This window comes from Protomyctophum bolini (assembly GCF_963924005.1).
Source record: "Protomyctophum bolini genome assembly, chromosome: 5".
Lineage (NCBI taxonomy): Eukaryota > Metazoa > Chordata > Actinopteri > Myctophiformes > Myctophidae > Protomyctophum > Protomyctophum bolini.
In genome coordinates, this window is record NC_137866.1 from 86,118 (window position 1) to 106,875 (window position 20,758).

Genomic DNA, 20,758 nt, shown 5'->3' on the forward strand with positions numbered 1-20,758 from the left:
ATAAAACACAAGTCTATGGAAGAAGACTTGTATCCCCTAACCCCAACCAGTCAGTGCAGCTCCTTGGCTTCAGGTCACCTCTCATTGGCTTCAGCTCACCACTCCTTGGCTGCAGCTCAGCACTCCTTGGCTTCAGGTCACCTCTCCTTGGCTTCAGGTCACCACTCCTTGGCTGCAGCTCACCGCTCCTTGGCTGCAGCTCACCACTCCTTGGCTGCAGCTCAGCGCTCCTTGGCTGCAGCTCAGCGCTCCTTGGCTGCAGCTCACCACTCCTTGGCTGCAGCTCAGCGCTCCTTGGCTGCAGCTCAGCGCTCCTTGGCTGCAGCTCACCACTCCTTGGCTGCAGCTCACCGCTCCTTGGCTGCAGCTCACCGCTCCTTGGCTGCAGCTCAGCGCTCCTTGGCTGCAGCTCACCACTCCTTGGCTGCAGCTCACCGCTCCTTGGCTGCAGCTCACCGCTCCTTGGCTGCAGCTCCTTGTGTGTGACAAATTGTGCGACTTTGACTTAAACCCTACCTGTAATGGAACCCTAACCACCCTAAATTAATACAATGAATCACATCTCTATAAAAGAATAACTGTATTCACTCTAAATTAAGTGAATACAGTATTACAGTGTATTCACTCTAAAATAATAAAATTTAATAACTACGAAAGAAAGGAGAATCGGATTCACTGTAAAATAATACAATTATTAAATAGTAAAAATTACAATGAAGATGTTTGCAGTTGTCTCATATTTATTTGAAACCAGATACTTGTGATATTATGGAGAATGCAGAATGCGGCGCACACACAATATACAACCAATAAGGTGTGAGTAGGATGGATGGATGGATGAATAGATGGATGGATGAATAGATGGATGAATAGATGGATGGATGGATGGATGAATAGATGGATGGATGGATGAATGGATGGATGAATAGATGGATGGATGGATGAATAGATGGATGGAGCACTGTTCTTCACACGATTGTCTTTCACAGTAAAATGCATCTTGTACCATTTGAATACTTTGAATACTTTATTTTTCTTTTCTTTTTTCTTTCATAGACAAAAAATAACAGTATTTACTATTTACACAATCTCTAATATGTTGAGTATTTCAAAGATAGTTTCCTCTTGAGTAGCAAAAAATACTTCATTCTAGTGCTCAGGATAAGTGCTGCGTACGTTAGGAGAGTTTCATGTTTATAATAATACGTTTATTATAGTGTAGAGTTCTGCAGGAGTTTATGGGGTTCATGTTTATAATAATACGTTTATTATAGTGTAGAGTTCTGCAGGAGTTTATGGGGTTCATGTTTATAATAATACGTTTATTATAGTGTAGAGTTCTGCAGGAGTTTATGGGGTTCATGTTTATAATAATACGTTTATTATAGTGTAGAGTTCTGCAGGAGTTTATGGGGTTCATGTTTATAATAATACGTTTATTATAGTGTAGAGTTCTGCAGGAGTTTATGGGGTTCATGTTTATAATAAAACATGTATTATAATGTATAGTTCTGCGTACAACAGGAGTTTAAGAGGTCCAATGCTTTAAAGATGGAGTGATTTTTTTTCCACCCTAAAACATGATCATCAGGTCCTACTGTTATATGAGGAGGAATCATTTTTTCAAAAAGGTGTACATGTTAAAATGTCGTTTTTATGTGGACACGCCCACCAGTTCATTAAGTATGCCTGGTTTGCCTGGTGGGTGGTGATCCACCTGAACTGAAGCCGCACCCACAGCTGTAGTTGTATGATAAAGGGGGAGGGGTTAGGGGAGGGGCTGATAATGTGATGTCACTATATTACTGTTTATTTCATTGGCCCGTTTGACTGTCAAGGGTTCAGCCTCCAGGAAGACACCCTAAATGCAAAGTTAATACACCACTGCACATAAAAACGACTCCAGGGTGTCTAATGAAGTACTGTCACCTCATAGACACATACAGTAGACTCCAGGGTGTCTAATGAAGTACTGTCACCTCATAGACACATACAGTAGACTCCAGGGTGTCTAATGAAGTACTGTCACCTCATAGACACATGAAAAACTGGAACAATTGTGGCCCTCCATCTTTAAGCCAGTGTGCCGTGTTGTGTGGTCCACTAGGGGGCGCTCTGTGTAGCATTCACATAACGTTGCTGTCGGGCAGAAACCTCTGATCTTCATTTTAATGTTTGTAGATTTTTGTAGATCTGCTACTTTTGCTCATTCAATTTTAATCCTGATACGTAACAGTTTGGGACATATGAGGTTTCCAGTCGACAGACGTTATATAAAACACCTTGGGATTAGTGTACTTATTGTCTCCACCAGGCCGAAGGCGTGGTGGAGAGAGTATGTTTTGCACTCCGTCCGTGTGTCTGTCTGTCCGTCCGTCTGTGTACAGCTAATCTCCAGAACTGTTAACCCGGTCGATGCACACACTCCCTGGATGCCAACGATGAACCTCTGCCCCAAAATTTCCAGAACGACCTGTTATAGCGCCACCAGGAGGCCGACTTTTGAAAAACACATTCTTTGATATTACTCCTCCAGATTCTGTCCAAAAATCCCGCAAATCATTACACACTATCTCTATAGCCATGTGTTCTAGACGGATCTGTCAGATATTTCAGATTCCATCGTAATTGGCCAACATTGGCTTTCAAAGTTGGCAGGATTGGCCCATTCTGAACAAAAAGCCTCAAATCATGCACGGAGCGTGCAATTTACGTGAAATCTTTCACAGACTTTCACGGAGAAAATGAATAATCATGAAGCAAAACACATCAACCTCAATACATAATGTGGTGGAATCTCATCTTGTACTTACATATAATTTTAGCCACATGCTAAAGGCAACAGCTTTAGAACCAGGGGATGAGCGAGTGACGTCAGGACTTTAGAACCAGGGAATGAGCGAGTGACGTCAGGACTTTAAAACCAGGGGATGAGCGAGTGACGTCAGGACTTCAGCACTCTATTGCGTGGGGTCTGAGGGTTGCAGAGTTATCCTGCAGAAATAGTTTACACAGATCTATAGACCCTAAGGAAGAGTTTTACACAGATCTATAGATCCTAAGGAAGAGTTTTACACAGATCTATAGACCCTAAGGAAGAGTTTTACACAGATCTAAAACATTAACATGAAAACAAGCACTTATTGTTATGTATATGGCACAGAGTGTTTTTGTTTTAAATAACATACACATTAATTAAGCACAATGGATGAAATATAACGAACAGCAACATGTAACAGTATCAAATAAATGGAAGTCACTGATAGACATCATTACTAATTAATTGTGTAACGTTCCTCATGTCATAAGATATCAACACCCTAGAATGTTACTTCTCTAAAGAAGTCCCAAAGAACAATGGAGGGTGACATCATCGTCATAATTAAAACAATAGACGGTATGCAGGTGACATCATCAGGTGACATCATCAGGTGAAATCATCAACATACCCAGAACAGAAGTTATGCTGGAACGCCTGCCGAGTGGCAAAACAATATTTCCTGGCCTTGACAGCCCATTCATCCAATCAGAAGAGTCCTTTCTGATTGACAGCCCATTCATCCAATCAGAAGAGTCCTTTCTGATTGACAGCCCATTCATCCAATCAGAAAAATTCCTTTCTGATTGACAGATTTAATGAGCAGATGGGCGGGGCTGCGTTGTAAAGGTTTTGGCCACAATAAGAGAAAACAGAAAAGACACTAGTAGAGAGCCCTGTGGTACTCCACTGGTTAACACCATGGACGCCAAAACGCTTCGGAACGGTTCAGATTTAACCTCTTAAGCCCCAATCCCCTGCCGGCGGGGGCAGCGGCTGTCCCCCTCATGAACAGCTCTCAGCGGGAAAATGGGGCTGGTCAAGGTCTCGGGTTCAAACTCCGATATTTTAAGAGGTTAAGGTCGCCGGGTTGTAAGGGTTATATCAATTCCATGCTGTTTCCGAGCTGCCCAGGCTGTTAGACAGGGCCCCAGGCTGTTAGACAGGGCCCCAGGCTGTTAGACAGGGCCCCAGGCTGTTAGACAGGGCCCCAGGCTGCTAGACAGGCCCCCAGGCTGTTAGACAGGCCCCCAAGCTGCTAGACAGGCCCCCAGGCTGTTAGACAGGCTCCCAGGCTGCTAGACATCCCATCCTCCCATCGTGAGGAACAATGCGCGCGCCTCAAATAAGGATCCACTCATTGTCGCTTCTTTGCTGCTTGTTTTCTCCGAAAAATACTCCAAGGTTGTTGTTTTAGTCCAAACCGCCCGGCGTTCAGACGTAAACATGTGATTTCTGATCGCATCGCTTGTTGTGAAACCTGAGACATGTCGGCTGCTCCTCCTCTCGTTGTTTTGGGCTGTGTGGGAGGAAATAGAACCTCGGTAGCGGGTCTCATGGTCGCAGCCTACGTAGTTCCTGTAGGCGGAGACGACACATCTGCGGTTTCCCCGCACCGAGCTTCCACTACAGTGAATGGAAAAGTGACTGATGTTGGTCTGCCTCAAACGTTACTCTTTTACCTGCTTTTTACTAACACTAACGTTACAAAGATGCTCCAGAACATCGGGATGAACCCGTGTAGTTTATGGCTGCTCCAACAGTAGTGGCAACATTCCAAAAACAATAACGTCAGTCTTACCCAATACCCAATCTTTCTGTTTTAGGAACACAAGGCTGCTGTACTTTATACCTCATACTATAAGCATTAAATGTTAGTGTTAGTAAAAAGCAGGTAAAAGAGTAACGTTTGAGGCAGACTAACATCAGTCACTTTTCCATTCACTGTAGTGGAAGCTCGGTGCGGGGAAACCGCAGATGTGTCGTCTCCGCCTACAGGAACTACGTAGGCTGCGACCATGAGACCCGCTACGGAACCGGTCCATATTATAGGGGACACAGCTGGCTGCCTGCGGTCATTTCAAATGAACACCAGGGGGCGATGGAAGTGTTAAAGGTCTATGATTTCACTGCTGACGCTGTTGCTGTCGTCCAATCGGCTGACCTCCAGGTAGCTCCGTGACGCCGCCCCCCTCCCCCCCCTGCCCGCCCGCAGGCGGTCCGAGTCCGGGGTGAGGAAGGGCCGCGTGTCGTCGCCCCCCTCCCCCTCCTCCCCCTCCCCCAGGGAGGGGCGCTGCAGGGACACGGGACAGGAAGCGGAGGAGGGCAGGGCCCCGCCCCCCCCCTGGTGGGACGGCGTGGGGGGCTCAGTCACCTGCCTGCTGGGCACGCTGCTCATGACGCTGCCGCCCCCCAGAGGCCGGGAGGACTCGCTGCTGCTGTCCGAGAGCAGCAGGGGGTCGCTGTTGTTCCGCCGCAGCCAGGGGCCCCCCGGGGGGTGGGGGGGCGAGGGGGGGGGGGTAGGGGGACGAGGGCCCCAGGGACAGCGGCTGGAACAGGCTGCCGGCCCCCAGGAGGTGCTCGCGGTGCAGCGCGTCGTCGATGCTGCGGCCCAGGTCGATGGGGGAGGGGGGCCGCAGGTCGTACAGCGACAGCGAGGAGTACGAGGGCTCCGTCAGGTCCTTGGGCGGGGGGGGAGGGGCCCCGTGGGCCCCCCCCAGCAGCAGGGAGCCCATGGAGGAGCCGTCCCCGCGGTCCGCGGAGCGGGCCCTCAGGTTGCGTCCGTGGTTGCTGTTCTTGCCTCCGTCGTGTTGGTTGCTCTGGTTTCGGATCAGACTCTTGCTGATGTCGGCTCCGCCTCCTCCTCCTCCGGGAGGGGCGGGGCGTTCCTGGAGGCCCGCCCAGTTGTTGGGGGGCGCCTCCCCTCCGGCTCCGCCCCCTGACACGCCCAGCACCCCGTTGCTGTCGGACTTCTTGCAGGACTTCCCTGTGAAGATGTAACACATTTATTTACAGTGTTAGGAGGTTAGGAGGCTAGGAAGGGTTTCAGTCACTGTTAGGAGGTTAGGATGTTAGGAGGTGAGGAGGCTAGGAAGGGTTTCAGTCAGTGATAAGAGGTTAGGTAGGGTCAGTCAGTCAGCCAGCGAGTCGGCCAGTCAGTCAGTCAGTCAGTCAGCCAGCCAGCCAGCTAGTCAGCCAGCCAGCCAGCCAGCCAGCCAGTCAGTCAGTCAGTCAGTCAGTCAGCCAGTCAGTCAGTCAGCCAGCCAGTCAGTCAGTCAGTCAGCCAGACAGCCAGCCAGACAGCCAGCCAGTCAGTCAGTCATTCTCTCAGTCAGCCAGTCAGTCAGTCAGTCAGTCAGTCTCTCAGCCAGCCAGTCAGTCAGTCAGTCAGTCAGTCAGCCAGTCAGACAGTTCAGAGCTACGGTACCTGTCAGGCTCTGGACTATCTTGGACCAGCAGGTGTGCCTGTGGGACGAGGCTGCGGATTGGCCGGGCGACGGGAGCTCTCCTCCGGTTCGGCCGTCTCCCGGCCCGCAGTCCTCGCTACCCGGACCCCCCGCGGGCTTCCAGAACACCCAGGACCCCAGCAGCAGCAGAGAGAAGCCCCAGGCCAGCTCCAGGAGACGGGCCCAGAAGTGGACCAACCACCAACCCCAGTTGAAGCGCCTCCACTCCCCTAGAGAGGACAAGGACGAGTTAGAGTTTAACCCATTCTGGTGTTTTAAGCATTATGTTCTAATTTAGCTATTGAAAAATAGCAGAGTGCCGCGATATGAGCTTGTAGGTCTGCAATTTTTTTTAAATCAGGTCACATAGTGACTAAATCCTTACCCAACAGGGTCACATAGTGACTAAATCCTTACCCAACAGGGTCACATAGTGACTAAATCCTTACCCAACAGGGTCACATAGTGACTAAATCCTTACCCAACAGGGTCACATAGTGACTAAATCCTTACCCAACAGGGTCACATAGTGACTAAATCCTTACCCAACAGGTCACATAGTGACTAAATCCTTACCCAACAGGTCACATAGTGACTAAATCCTTACCCAACAGGTCACATAGTGACTAAATCCTTACCCAAAAGGGTCACATAGTGAATAAATCCTTACCCAGGAGGCCGTAGAGCCACAGCGTGGCGTGGACGTGCAGGCCGCAGCACAGCGCCCCCAGGAGGGCGCACACCGCCAGCACCCGGCCCAGAACCAGCCCGGTCCGCCCGCCGCGCGGCCAGGCCTTTCCCTCCGCCTCCGACCCGCCTCCAGACACGCCATCGGACACGACCCCAGCGGAGGCAGCCGGACAGCGCAGCCGTGGGAACACGTAGCAGAGAAAGCCCAGACACACCGCCAGACCCCAACAGAGAGACAGAACCTGTAGGGTAGAGGGTATGGGGTTAGAGACAGAACCTGTAGAGTAGAGGGTATGGGTTAGAGACAGAACCTGTAGAGTAGAGGGTATGGGTTAGAGACAGAACCTGTAGGGTAGAGGGTATGGGTTAGAGACAGAACCTGTAGAGTAGAGGGTATGGGTTAGAGACAGAACCTGTAGGGTAGAGGGTATGGGTTAGAGACAGAACCTGTAGAGTAGAGGGTATGGGTTAGAGACAGAACCTGTAGGGTAGAGGGTATGGGTTAGAGACAGAACCTGTAGGGTAGAGGGTATGGGTTAGAGACAGAACCTGTAGGGTAGAGGGTATGGGGTTAGAGACAGAACCTGTAGGGTAGAGGGTATGGGTTAGAGACAGAACCTGTAGAGTAGAGGGTATGGGGTTAGAGACAGAACCTGTAGGGTAGAGGGTATGGGTTAGAGACAGAACCTGTAGGGTAGAGGGTATGGGTTAGAGACAGAACCTGTAGAGTAGAGGGTATGGGTTAGAGACAGAACCTGTAGGGTAGAGGGTATGGGTTAGAGACAGAACCTGTAGAGTAGAGGGTATGGGTTAGAGACAGAACCTGTAGAGTAGAGGGTATGGGTTAGAGACAGAACCTGTAGGGTAGAGGGTATGGGTTAGAGACAGAACCTGTAGGGTAGAGGGTATGGGTTAGAGACAGAACCTGTAGGGTAGAGGGTATGGGTTAGAGACAGAACCTGTAGGGTAGAGGGTATGGGTTAGAGACAGAACCTGTAGGGTAGAGGGTATGGGTTAGAGACAGAACCTGTAGAGTAGAGGGTATGGGTTAGAGACAGAACCTGTAGGGTAGAGGGTATGGGTTAGAGACAGAACCTGTAGGGTAGAGGGTATGGGTTAGAGACAGAACCTGTAGGGTAGAGGGTATGGGTTAGAGACAGAACCTGTAGAGTAGAGGGTATGGGTTAGAGACAGAACCTGTAGAGTAGAGGGTATGGGTTAGAGACAGAACCTGTAGGGTAGAGGGTATGGGTTAGAGACAGAACCTGTAGGGTAGAGGGTATGGGTTAGAGACAGAACCTGTAGGGTAGAGGGTATGGGTTAGAGACAGAACCTGTAGAGTAGAGGGTATGGGTTAGAGACAGAACCTGTAGGGTAGAGGGTATGGGTTAGAGACAGAACCTGTAGGGTAGAGGGTATGGGTTAGAGACAGAACCTGTAGGGTAGAGGGTATGGGTTAGAGACAGAACCTGTAGGGTAGAGGGTATGGGTTAGAGACAGAACCTGTAGGGTAGAGGGTATGGGTTAGAGACAGAACCTGTAGGGTAGAGGGTATGGGTTAGAGACAGAACCTGTAGGGTAGAGGGTATGGGTTAGAGACAGAACCTGTAGGGTAGAGGGTATGGGTTAGAGACAGAACCTGTAGGGTAGAGGGTATGGGTTAGAGACAGAACCTGTAGGGTAGAGGGTATGGGTTAGAGACAGAACCTGTAGGGTAGAGGGTATGGGTTAGAGACAGAACCTGTAGAGTAGAGGGTATGGGTTAGAGACAGAACCTGTAGGGTAGAGGGTATGGGTTAGAGACAGAACCTGTAGGGTAGAGGGTATGGGTTAGAGACAGAACCTGTAGGGTAGAGGGTATGGGTTAGAGACAGAACCTGTAGGGTAGAGGGTATGGGTTAGAGACAGAACCTGTAGAGTAGAGGGTATGGGTTAGAGACAGAACCTGTAGGGTAGAGGGTATGGGTTAGAGACAGAACCTGTAGGGTAGAGGGTATGGGTTAGAGACAGAACCTGTAGGGTAGAGGGTATGGGTTAGAGACAGAACCTGTAGGGTAGAGGGTATGGGTTAGACCAGAGACAGAACCTGTAGAGTAGAGGGTATGGGGTATGGCAGGGTTCCCCAATTAATTTTCCTCAAGGGCCATATTTTGACTAGCGTACCAGCCAAATGTATTTATTTTTAAATTCTTCCAGAGGCCACAAGGGGGCGGGCCGCAAATGGCCCGCGGGTCGCCTATTGGGGAACCCTGGGGTATGGGGCGGTCGATGGGTGGACTAGTGTAGAAACACAGGGAAGGTTGCCGTATATTAGATCAGTCAATGGGTGGACTAGTGTAGAAACACAGGGAAGGTTGCTGTATATTAGATCAGTCGATGGGTGGACTAGTGTAGAAACACAGGGAAGGTTGCTGTATATTAGATCAGTCGATGGGTGGACTAGTGTAGAAACACAGGGAAAGTTGCTGTATATTAGATCAGTCGATGGGTGGACTAGTGTAGAAACACAGGGAAGGTTGACGTATATTAGATCAGTCGATGGGTGGACTAGTGTAGAAACACAGGGAATGTTGACGTATATTAGATCAGTCGATGGGTGGACTAGTGTAGAAACACAGGGAAGGTTGCCGTATATTAGATCAGTCGATGGGTGGACTAGTGTAGAAACACAGGGAAGGTTGCCGTATATTAGATCAGTCAGGGCGGGTGACGGCAGGTCCACGGTTAGGGTTAGGGGTCAGGTTTAGGGTACAGTACCAGGTCCTACCTGTAGGGTAACGGGTACGGCGGGCGACAGCGCGGGTGACAGCAGGTCGGCGGCCAGCAGCAGGGTGCACTGCAGCACGGCCAGCACGGCGGCCAGCGGGGGGCGCTCCAGAGCGGGCGGCAGCGCGGCCACCTCCACCTGGCGCAGCGCGGGCAGCGCCAGCGCGGCCTGGCTCCACACCAGCAGGGGCAGCGGCAGGTTGTAGAGGGCGGTGACCGCCGGGCGGGGGAGGAGGTGGCGAGAGCCGTACGGGTCGATCAGGAACAGACACGCCCTGGAAGAGACACGCCCCCAGACATTAGAGAGACACGCCCCCCAGACACGCCCCCAGACATTAAAGAGACACGCCCCCCAGACACGCCCCCAGACATTAAAGAGACACGCCCCCAGACATTAAAGAGACACGCCCCCCAGAAATTAAAGAGACACGCCCCCCAGACATTAAAGAGACACGCCCCCAGACATTAAAGAGACACGCCCCCAGACATTACAGAGACACGCCCCCAGACATTACAGAGACACGCCCCCAGACATTAAAGAGACACGCCCCCAGACATTAAAGAGACACGCCCCCCAGACACGCCCCCAGACATTAAAGAGACACGCCCCCCAGACATTAAAGAGACACGCCCCCAGACATTAAAGAGACACGCCCCCAGACATTAAAGAGACACGCCCCCAGACATTAAAGAGACACGCCCCCCAGACACGCCCCCCAGACATTAAAGAGACACGCCCCCAGACATTAAAGAGACACGCCCCCAGACATTAAAGGGACACGCCCCCCAGACATTAGAGAGACACGCCCCCCAGACACGCCCCCCAGACATTAAAGAGACACGCCCCCCAGACACGCCCCCCAGACATTAAAGAGACACGCCCCCAGACATTAAAGAGACACGCCTCCAGACATTAAAGGGACACGCCCCCCAGACATTAGAGAGACACGCCCCCCAGACACGCCCCCCAGACATTAAAGAGACACGCCCCCCAGACATTAAAGAGACACGCCCCCCAGACATTACAGAGACACGCCCCCAGACATTACAGAGACACGCCCCCCAGACATTAAAGAGACACGCCCCCAGACATTAAAGAGACACGCCCCCAGACATTAAAGAGACACGCCCCCAGACATTAAAGGGACACGCCCCCCAGACATTAGAGAGACACGCCCCCCAGACACGCCCCCCAGACATTAAAGAGACACGCCCCCCAGACATTACAGAGACACGCCCCCCAGACATTAAAGAGACACGCCCCCCAGACATTACAGAGACACGCCCCCCAGACATTAAAGAGACACGCCCCCCAGACATTAAAGAGACACGCCCCCAGACATTAAAGAGACACGCCTCCCAGACATTAAAGAGACACGCCCCCAGACATTAAAGGGACACGCCCACAGACATTAAAGTACTGTACTGAATTCTGTACTGGACTAAGGGTGACAGTAGGCCCAGGTAGGGACGGGCATTCATTTTCGGGCCTGTTGAGACCTGGGCACCATATATGGGGATTTTGAGTGACACACTGACTGACGGGAAACGCACGATTTTATAGTTAACTAATATTAGCCAGTTAGCCAGGCACAGAGCTCTGCGGTGGGGACTACCTTAGTTCTCCAGCCAGGCACAGAGCTCCGCGGTGGAGACCACCTTAGTCCTCCAGCCAGGCACAGAGCTCCGCGGTGGGGACTAGTCATTACCTCAAAGACCTCCAGCCAGACACAGAGCTCCGCGGTGGGGACTATAGTCATTACCTCAGACCTCCAGCCAGGAACAGCAGGCCGTTGGCCAGGCACAGAGCTCCGCGGTGGGGACTCCTCATGCCGGGGGACAGCAGCAGGCCCAGAGCGGCTCCAGCGAACAGCAGCAGGAAGAGGCTGGCGGAGCCGTAGACGTGCAGCGGCCAGGCGAACGCCAGCGTCCGCGAGAGGTCGTCCCAGCGCAGCATGGTGCCGTTGGGGGGGGGAGGGGCAGTGGGGGGAGGGGCCGGCCGGCCTAGCGGAGCGGTAACGACTCTTCCACCTGGGACCCCCGTGGTGTTACGGAGAAAAGTGTTCCCTGTATAGAAATGAGAGACCTGTAGTTTAGTGGCGGTGTTACGGAGAAAAGTGTTCCCTGTAGAAATAAGAGACCTGTAGTTTTAGTCCAGTCTGAAATGTGAATGTAGTAAATATATGAATAAAGTTTATTCTATTATTCTGAAATGTGATGTTTTTGATGTCATATATTGTAGGCCTATTAACCCATTAAAACCACTTTAACCACTTGTTATTTTATTATTTCGCTATTCAGAAATAACAGAAACACAAGCTCAAGGTGCGTCGTGAGCTTGTAGATCTGCTATTTTTATAAAAATATATAAAAATTGCAAATCTTTGAATACCGGTATGAATCTTTGCTTCTGGCACTTATTGTCATTACATTGAAAAGCCACCAGAGGGCAGCAGTGGACCATAGGACCCTTGCCTGGTCGTAGACTTATAATTCAACATTCTCAACAAATCATGTATTCTGTACATTCTCAAGTGCTGTATGTGTCTGTACTTATTGTACATACAATACAATACAATAAGTGCACGCACGCATGCACGCAGCTGAGTGTCCTTGTGTGTGTGTGTGTGTGTGTGTGTGTGTGTGTGAACCACTGCCCGCCACATGGAATAACCTTCTCAGATTTCATGCATCTGGAGCTCAATGCTCAGAGCTCGATGGACCCCAAACTGGTACTATTAGAATCACCCCTTTACCAACTCACCCCTTTACCAACTCACCCCTTTACCAACTCACCCCTTTACCAACTCACCCCTTTACCAACTCACCCCTTTACCACCTCACCCCTTTACCAACTCACCCTTTACCACCTCACCCCTTTACCAACTCACCCCTTTACCAACTCACCCCTTTACCAACTCACCCCTTTACCAACTCACCCTTTACCAACTCACCCCTTTACCAACTCACCCCTTTACCACCTCAACCCTTTACCAACTCACCCCTTTACCACCTCACCCCTTTACCAACTCACCCCTTTACCACCTCACCCCTTTACCAACTCACCCCTTTACCAACTCACCCCTTTACCACCTCACCCCTTTACCAACTCACCCCTTTACCAACTCACCCTTTACCACCTCACCCCTTTACCACCTCACCCCTTTACCACCTCACCCCTTTACCAACTCACCCCTTTACCAACTCACCCCTTTACCACCTCACCCCTTTACCAACTCACCCCTTTACCAACTCACCCCTTTACCACCTCACCCCTTTACCAACTCACCCCTTTACCAACTCACCCCTTTACCACCTCACCCCTTTACCAACTCACCCTTTACCACCTCACCCCTTTACCAACTCACCCCTTTACCAACTCACCCCTTTACCAACTCACCCCTTTACCAACTCACCCTTTACCAACTCACCCCTTTACCAACTCACCCCTTTACCACCTCAACCCTTTACCAACTCACCCCTTTACCACCTCACCCCTTTACCAACTCACCCCTTTACCACCTCACCCCTTTACCAACTCACCCCTTTACCAACTCACCCCTTTACCACCTCACCCCTTTACCAACTCACCCCTTTACCACCTCACCCCTTTACCAACTCACCCCTTTACCAACTCACCCCTTTACCAACTCACCCCTTTACCAACTCACCCCTTTACCACCTCACCCCTTTACCAACTCACCCCTTTACCACCTCACCCCTTTACCACCTCACCCCTTTACCAACTCACCCCTTTACCAACTCACCCCTTTACCAACTCACCCCTTTACCAACTCACCCCTTTACCATTATTATTATTATTATTTTTCAGATTTTTTTTCAGATTATTCTTCTGATTATTATCGTTCCACAGCCTATGGGATGTTATAACGTTCCACAGCCTATGGGATGTTATAACGTTCCACAGCCTATGGGATGTTATAACGTTCCACAGCCTATGGGATGTTAGAACGTTCCACAGCCTATGGGATGTTATAACGTTCCACAGCCTATGGGATGTTATAACGTTCCACAGCCTATGTGTGTAGTGTACATATTCCACTTCCTTCTCGCAGCACAGCGAGGCTCAGACGCGTCCCAGATGTGCCGATCAGATTTCACAGCTGGATGCATTTAACCCCGCCCCCCCCCCCCCCCCCCCCCCTTTGTACACACCTCTACCCTGAGTCCCGACCCTCCAGCTAACGCACGCACGCACGCACGCGCACACGTTCCTGGACAGGAACAACTCATAAAGATCTCATTTCAGGTTGAAGGACATTCTGTAGCAGAACCTGCAATAGCATTCTGCAGCAGGGTTGTTGGATGTTATAATGTTGACGTTAAGATGTTTAGCTACTAGTGAGGACTCTATTCTGTAGCAGAACCTGCAATAGCATTCTGCAGCAGGGTTGTTAGATGTTATGTTGACGTTAAGATGTTTAGCTACTAGTGAGGACTCTAGCAGGGGTTTGATTTAGTCTATCTTATATTATGTAATGTTTTTTCTTATTACTCTATTGTCTTTGTTGTTGTAGAACAGTGTGTCTCATCTATGAATGGTAGACAAATAAAAGCTTCATTCTTGGATCTCCTTCTCAAACAGTAATGGTCATTACTCACTGGTGAATTAGCGACGCGATGCGAATAAGCGATCTGAAAATGCGAAATATTGCATGTTGCAGTTCGCCTGCGAATCTCTGCAAAATACGACACCAGAGCGAACAAATAAAGAGCGAAAACGGTCGCATTTTCGCACATTCGCCACTGATGTGGAAGCTTGCATGGCCTAACCCTAACCCTAACCCTAACCCTAACCAACTCACCCCTTTACCACCTCACCCCTTTACCAACTCACCCTTTACCACCTCACCCCTTTACCAACTCACCCCTTTACCAACTCACCCCTTTACCAACTCACCCCTTTACCAACTCACCCTTTACCAACTCACCCCTTTACCAACTCACCCCTTTACCACCTCAACCCTTTACCAACTCACCCCTTTACCACCTCACCCCTTTACCAACTCACCCCTTTACCACCTCACCCCTTTACCAACTCACCCCTTTACCAACTCACCCCTTTACCACCTCACCCCTTTACCAACTCACCCCTTTACCACCTCACCCCTTTACCAACTCACCCCTTTACCAACTCACCCCTTTACCAACTCACCCCTTTACCACCTCACCCCTTTACCAACTCACCCCTTTACCACCTCACCCCTTTACCACCTCACCCCTTTACCAACTCACCCCTTTACCAACTCACCCCTTTACCAACTCACCCCTTTACCAACTCACCCCTTTACCATTATTATTATTATTATTTTTCAGATTTTTTTTCAGATTATTCTTCTGATTATTATCGTTCCACAGCCTATGGGATGTTATAACGTTCCACAGCCTATGGGATGTTATAACGTTCCACAGCCTATGGGATGTTATAACGTTCCACAGCCTATGGGATGTTATAACGTTCCACAGCCTATGGGATGTTATAACGTTCCACAGCCTATGGGATGTTATAACGTTCCACAGCCTATGGGATGTTAGAACGTTCCACAGCCTATGGGATGTTAGAACGTTCCACAGCCTATGGGATGTTAGAACGTTTCACAGCCTATGGGATGTTATAACATTCCACAGCCTATGGGATGTTATAACGTTCCACAGCCTATGGGATGTTATAACGTTCCACAGCCTATGGGATGTTAGAACGTTTCACAGCCTATGGGATGTTAGAACGTTCCACAGCCTATGGGATGTTAGAACGTTTCACAGCCTATGGGATGTTATAACATTCCACAGCCTATGGGATGTTATAACGTTCCACAGCCTATGGGATGTTATAACGTTCCACAGCCTATGGGATGTTAGAACGTTTCACAGATCTACAAGCTCACACAGCGTCACAACGTGGCGCTATTTCCGGCGCCAGACCCTGGAGTGCAACGACGTATAAATCCAGCAATAATATAATCAATAATCATATAATACACTTCCTCAGTACTCTACTGTATATCACTCACACACACACACACACACACACACACACACACACACACACACACACACACACACACACACACACACACACACACACACACACACACACACACACACACACACACACACACACACACACACACACACACGTGTAGTGTACATATTCCACTTCCTTCTCGCAGCACAGCGAGGCTCAGACGCGTCCCAGATGTGCCGATCAGATTTCACAGCTGGATGCATTTAACCCCGCCCCCCCCCCCCCTTTGTACACACCTCTACCCTGAGTCCCGACCCTCCAGCTAACGCACGCACGCACGCACGCGCACACGTTCCTGGACAGGAACAACTCATAAAGATCTCATTTCAGGTTGAAGGACATTCTGTAGCAGAACCTGCAATAGCATTCTGCAGCAGGGTTGTTGGATGTTATAATGTTGACGTTAAGATGTTTAGCTACTAGTGAGGACTCTATTCTGTAGCAGAACCTGCAATAGCATTCTGCAGCAGGGTTGTTAGATGTTATGTTGACGTTAAGATGTTTAGCTACTAGTGAGGACTCTAGCAGGGGTTTGATTTAGTCTATCTTATATTATGTAATGTTTTTTCTTATTACTCTATTGTCTTTGTTGTTGTAGAACAGTGTGTCTCATCTATGAATGGTAGACAAATAAAAGCTTCATTCTTGGATCTCCTTCTCAAACAGTAATGGTCATTACTCACTGGTGAATTAGCGACGCGATGCGAATAAGCGATCTGAAAATGCGAAATATTGCATGTTGCAGTTCGCCTGCGAATCTCTGCAAAATACGACACCAGAGCGAACAAATAAAGAGCGAAAACGGTCGCATTTTCGCACATTCGCCACTGATGTGGAAGCTTGCATGGACTTCAATTGTTTTTTTTAAAATGCGAATTATTCGCACGAATATATCGCGTCGCTAATTCGCCAGTGTGTAATGACCTTTACACTGTCGTCTAACCTAGTGAATAAACACATCATAGTCCAACTACACTGTTGTCTAACCTAGTGAATAAACACACATCATAGTCCAACTACACTGTTGTCTAACCTAGTGAATAAACACATCATAGTCCAACTACACTGTTGTCTAACCTAGTGAATAAACACATCATAGTCCAACTACACTGTTGTCAAACGTCCTGAAAACCGCAGCTCGGTTAATAAACACACATCATATGACATCATAATTACTATGAGTCACTAACAGAAGGCCTTCCTCTCCGTATTAGGGTTAGGGTTAGGAAGGAGGCCTTCCTCTCCGTATTAGGACGGGCGTCGCTTTGCCAAGAAAACACTTTACCAGATTCTATGAGCCAACAAAAAAAAACCTCCGATTCTATGAGCCAAGTCAGAGCCGTCGAATAGAAGAGTTAGGACATCCAGGGGGCAGAAACGGAGCCCCCGAGCGCTGTTCCTGCAGCCTGAACTGAGCCGAGCTGGAGTTGGAAATACATTGTTTTCAACGAGGGCGGCGCAAACAAGAGCTATTTTAGGCATGTGTGCAACATGACAACTGTTTTAAAGTATTGCACAGTAACAACTAAAGTGTCTTTAATGTTTATGTTGTACCATTACTACAAAACAATTTAAAATAAAGGGATTTAAGATCATTAAAGCTCAGAGTCCAATGCATTTCTGCATCCTTCCGGTCCAGGACTTGTCCCAGTTGGTTGTCCCCACCATAGACATTATATACGTAGATGCCCTTTCCGGCTATGAGGCGCGCGTGTGTCACCATTGAAGGCACAATTTTGAGTGACAGCGAGAGACATGGGAGGAGTCGCATGAGTGAGGTCACTTTGGGCAGCGAGACAGCGTGCCTTCAGCAAACGCCTTCAGCTCTTCTTTTTTATTAAATATATTTTTTATCCCACAATTTTGTAGCCCATTTTTCACCCCTGTGTCAATCATCTAATGTGATCCTGGGCTCTACACACCCTCCGCCAACCTAGTCCCCATATATGGGGGACAAGGGGAGAGCAACGGACTTGAACTCATGCTTCATTCATGCCTGAGTGTCCAAGTTGCTCCTTTACACCTGACAGGGGGGAGTTTCCCTGGTTGGACGTAGCGCGTGGAAGGAACACGTTATTCCAACCAGTTCCTTTCCCCTCCATCAGGCGCCCCGGCTGGCCAGGGGGAGGCAGTTTAGAGACCAGGATTACTGCATGTTTTTTGTGAGGGTATCTACCCTAGGGGACACGGGGAGAACATGCAAACTCCACACAGAAAGGCCCTTTCGCCAACCCCGCCTTCGGGTATGGGCACTGATGACGCGGAGGAGGAAACACACCGCCAGCACCCACAGCGTCCCGAGCGGGAATCGAACCCAGGACCTTCTAGCTGTGAGGCGCACAGCACTACCAACAGCTCTTCTAAATAAGAAAGCTGCGGAGAACTGTTGCTTTGTGTTCACTCTGTAATGATTTCTGTTAGTAATCTAATCCCCCCTGGCTCTGATTGTTGTGTTGTTGTATTAATAACTTTGTTGTTTGTGTTTGTTTGTCTTGTTTTGTATTGTAATGTATTGTCATGACTGTTATAAAGATTTGTTAAAAACATAAAGAAAAGCCTTCAGCACTGCACTTCCGCCTTCATTGGGATACACGGCGCTCCAATGAACGGCATCTATTTTTGAGCGGTGCAACCACTCCTACAACCAGCAATGTCCGTGTTCGTCTATGTGTTGGTCATGCACCTACGTATGTGACGTTAATGAGCACCAGTATGTACCAGTAGGGGCCAGTAGGGGTGCTGTAGTACTGCACTGTTGCCTGCTAATGTGTGTGAGAGAGAGAGAGAGAGAGAGAGAGAGAGAGAGAGAGAGAGAGAGAGAGAGAGAGAGGGGAGTTGCACCACTCGGTTCACACAGGTGTGATTTTTATAATATCTATGGTCCCCACGCTCAATGTGTAGTCTATGTAGGAGAGCCGCCATTGGACTGAAGCCAATAGAAGTCTATGTAGGAGAGCCTCCATTGGACTGAAGCCAATAGAAGTCTATGTAGGAGAGCCTCCATTGGACTGAAGCCAATAGAAGTCTATGTAGGAGAGCCTCCATTGGACTGAAGCCAATAGAAGTCTATGTAGGAGAGCCTCCATTGGACTGAAGCCAATAGAAGTCTATGTAGGAGAGCCTCCATTGGACTGAAGCCCCATGAAGCGAACGCAGTGTGCGTAACTCTGTCTATATAAGGCTCTGAGCCAAGTTAGCTTGTAGAATCAGGTCCGTTTGGCAGGAGGAACCGTCTGGCGGTGGGATAGTACTAAATGTGGCTGTTAGGACAAGACAGCCCCGACACCGCTGTTATGGTCATAGATATCTGTAACACTGTGAAGACAACCTGAGTTGTTATAACGATGCAAAAACGATGCAAAAACGCTAATCCACGCCTTTGTTTTTTCTCGGCTACTGCAATGCACTTTTTTCAGGACTGCCTAAGAAAACAACTGACAGATTACAACTTGTCCAAAATGCAGCAGCCAGAGTTTTAACTAGAACTAAGATGAAAGAACATAATATGTTCTCTCATCTTAGTTCTAGTTAAAACTCTGGAAGCCAGTGCAGTGATGCCAAAACTGGAGTAATATTATTACTCCAGTTTTGGCATCACTGCACTGGCTTCCGGTTGTTTTTAGGATTGATTTTTAAATTATTTTACTTGTCTATAAAGCTCTCAATGGTCTCGCACCTTCCTACCTACATGACTGCCTGCCTAAATATGTCCCAAACCGCCCCCTAAGGTCTTCCACTGCTGGCCTGCTCGCTTTGCCAAAAAAATTGGCAACTAAAAAATACGGGGAAGCAGCTTTTTGCTTCTACGGGCCGTCAGCATGGAACAAACTCCCACTGTACCTTCGACAGGCAGCCTCTGTAGACATTTTTAAAGTTCAGCTCAAGACCCACTTCTACAACATTGCTTTTAATTGATCTTTTATTTTTATTTTTTGTTATTCATGTCCTCACTGTATTGCATTACTGCTTGTTTTTAATGTTGTTGCCTTGCTTTTCTTTTATTCTCCATTGGTCTGTAAAGCACTTTGAGCTGCATTTCATGTCATGAAAGGTGCTCTACAAATAAAGTTTTATTATTATTATTATTATAACTGTTGTTATGGTAACACTGTGAAGACAACCTGAGCGGGTTTGTAATAAGGAATGAAGGGAGCGGGGCAGTTAGAATTAATATTAATATCTAAATACTGAGCATTGAAATGAAAAAATGCTGCAGACTGACGTGCTTCTATGTGTCATAATTTTCCTTTTCTGTCTACATTTCCACAGCACCACCACCCCCCCCCCCCCTCTTTCTCTCCCCATGTTGTTCCATCTGGTTTCCATTATTCTCTCTCTCTCTCTCTCTCTGAGCACATTGTGGACCATATTTCGTGCCACCCTGAGTAGACCCCCTTACCCCCTACCCCCCCTTACCCCCTGCCCCCCCCATCTTACCCCACTCCCCCCTCTCTCTCTGTCAGCACTCTCTCTCTCTCTCTCTCATCTTACCCCACTCCCCCCCCTCTCTCTGTCAGCCCTCTCTCTCCTCCACTTCATACCTTCCTTTTTACTTTTGTAAAAGAGTAATAATAAAACTAATCTGAGCCTGACTTCTCGCCCACGCCGTCTCATTCCTTCTCCTTCCAGAAACATAAATAAATAATATATTCCAGCTGTGAAAATACTTCCTTTCCTCCTGATCACAGGAAGAGGAAACTCCAGCTCCTCAATGAAGACGTTGTTTTTCTTCTTGTTTTTTAATTACCCATTAAACTTTATTAAAGCATCTGTGTCGTTTTAGAAACAGAAATCTGAGGATTTTAGAACAGCGGTTCTAAAAAAAAACAGCAGATGTACAAGATCACAGAGTGTCACTTCATGCCACGCTGCAAGCTTGTAGAGCTGCTGTTTTTGAACGCTATGGAAGCACGACTGCATGAGACTGCTGCTCAAAGCCACAACATGTTGGAGAGCAAGTCGGGGTGCATACTTAGTTTAGACTAGTCAGAC

At 48.8% G+C, this 20,758-nt stretch overlaps 1 protein-coding gene across 1 annotated transcript in view; it reads right to left on the minus strand.

The window, feature by feature from the left end:
* Positions 1-760: 760 nt before the first annotated feature.
* The window catches only part of LOC308316056 (uncharacterized protein), a 45,508-nt gene continuing 25,510 nt past the window's right edge, over positions 761-20,758 (minus strand). The window contains 6 exon segments of the mRNA XM_080764402.1: positions 761-5,327; positions 5,329-5,804; positions 6,246-6,494; positions 6,935-7,196; positions 9,722-9,995; positions 11,484-11,787. Coding sequence (XP_080620528.1) covers positions 4,929-5,327; positions 5,329-5,804; positions 6,246-6,494; positions 6,935-7,196; positions 9,722-9,995; positions 11,484-11,787 — 1,964 coding nt within the window. The 3' untranslated portion in view covers positions 761-4,928.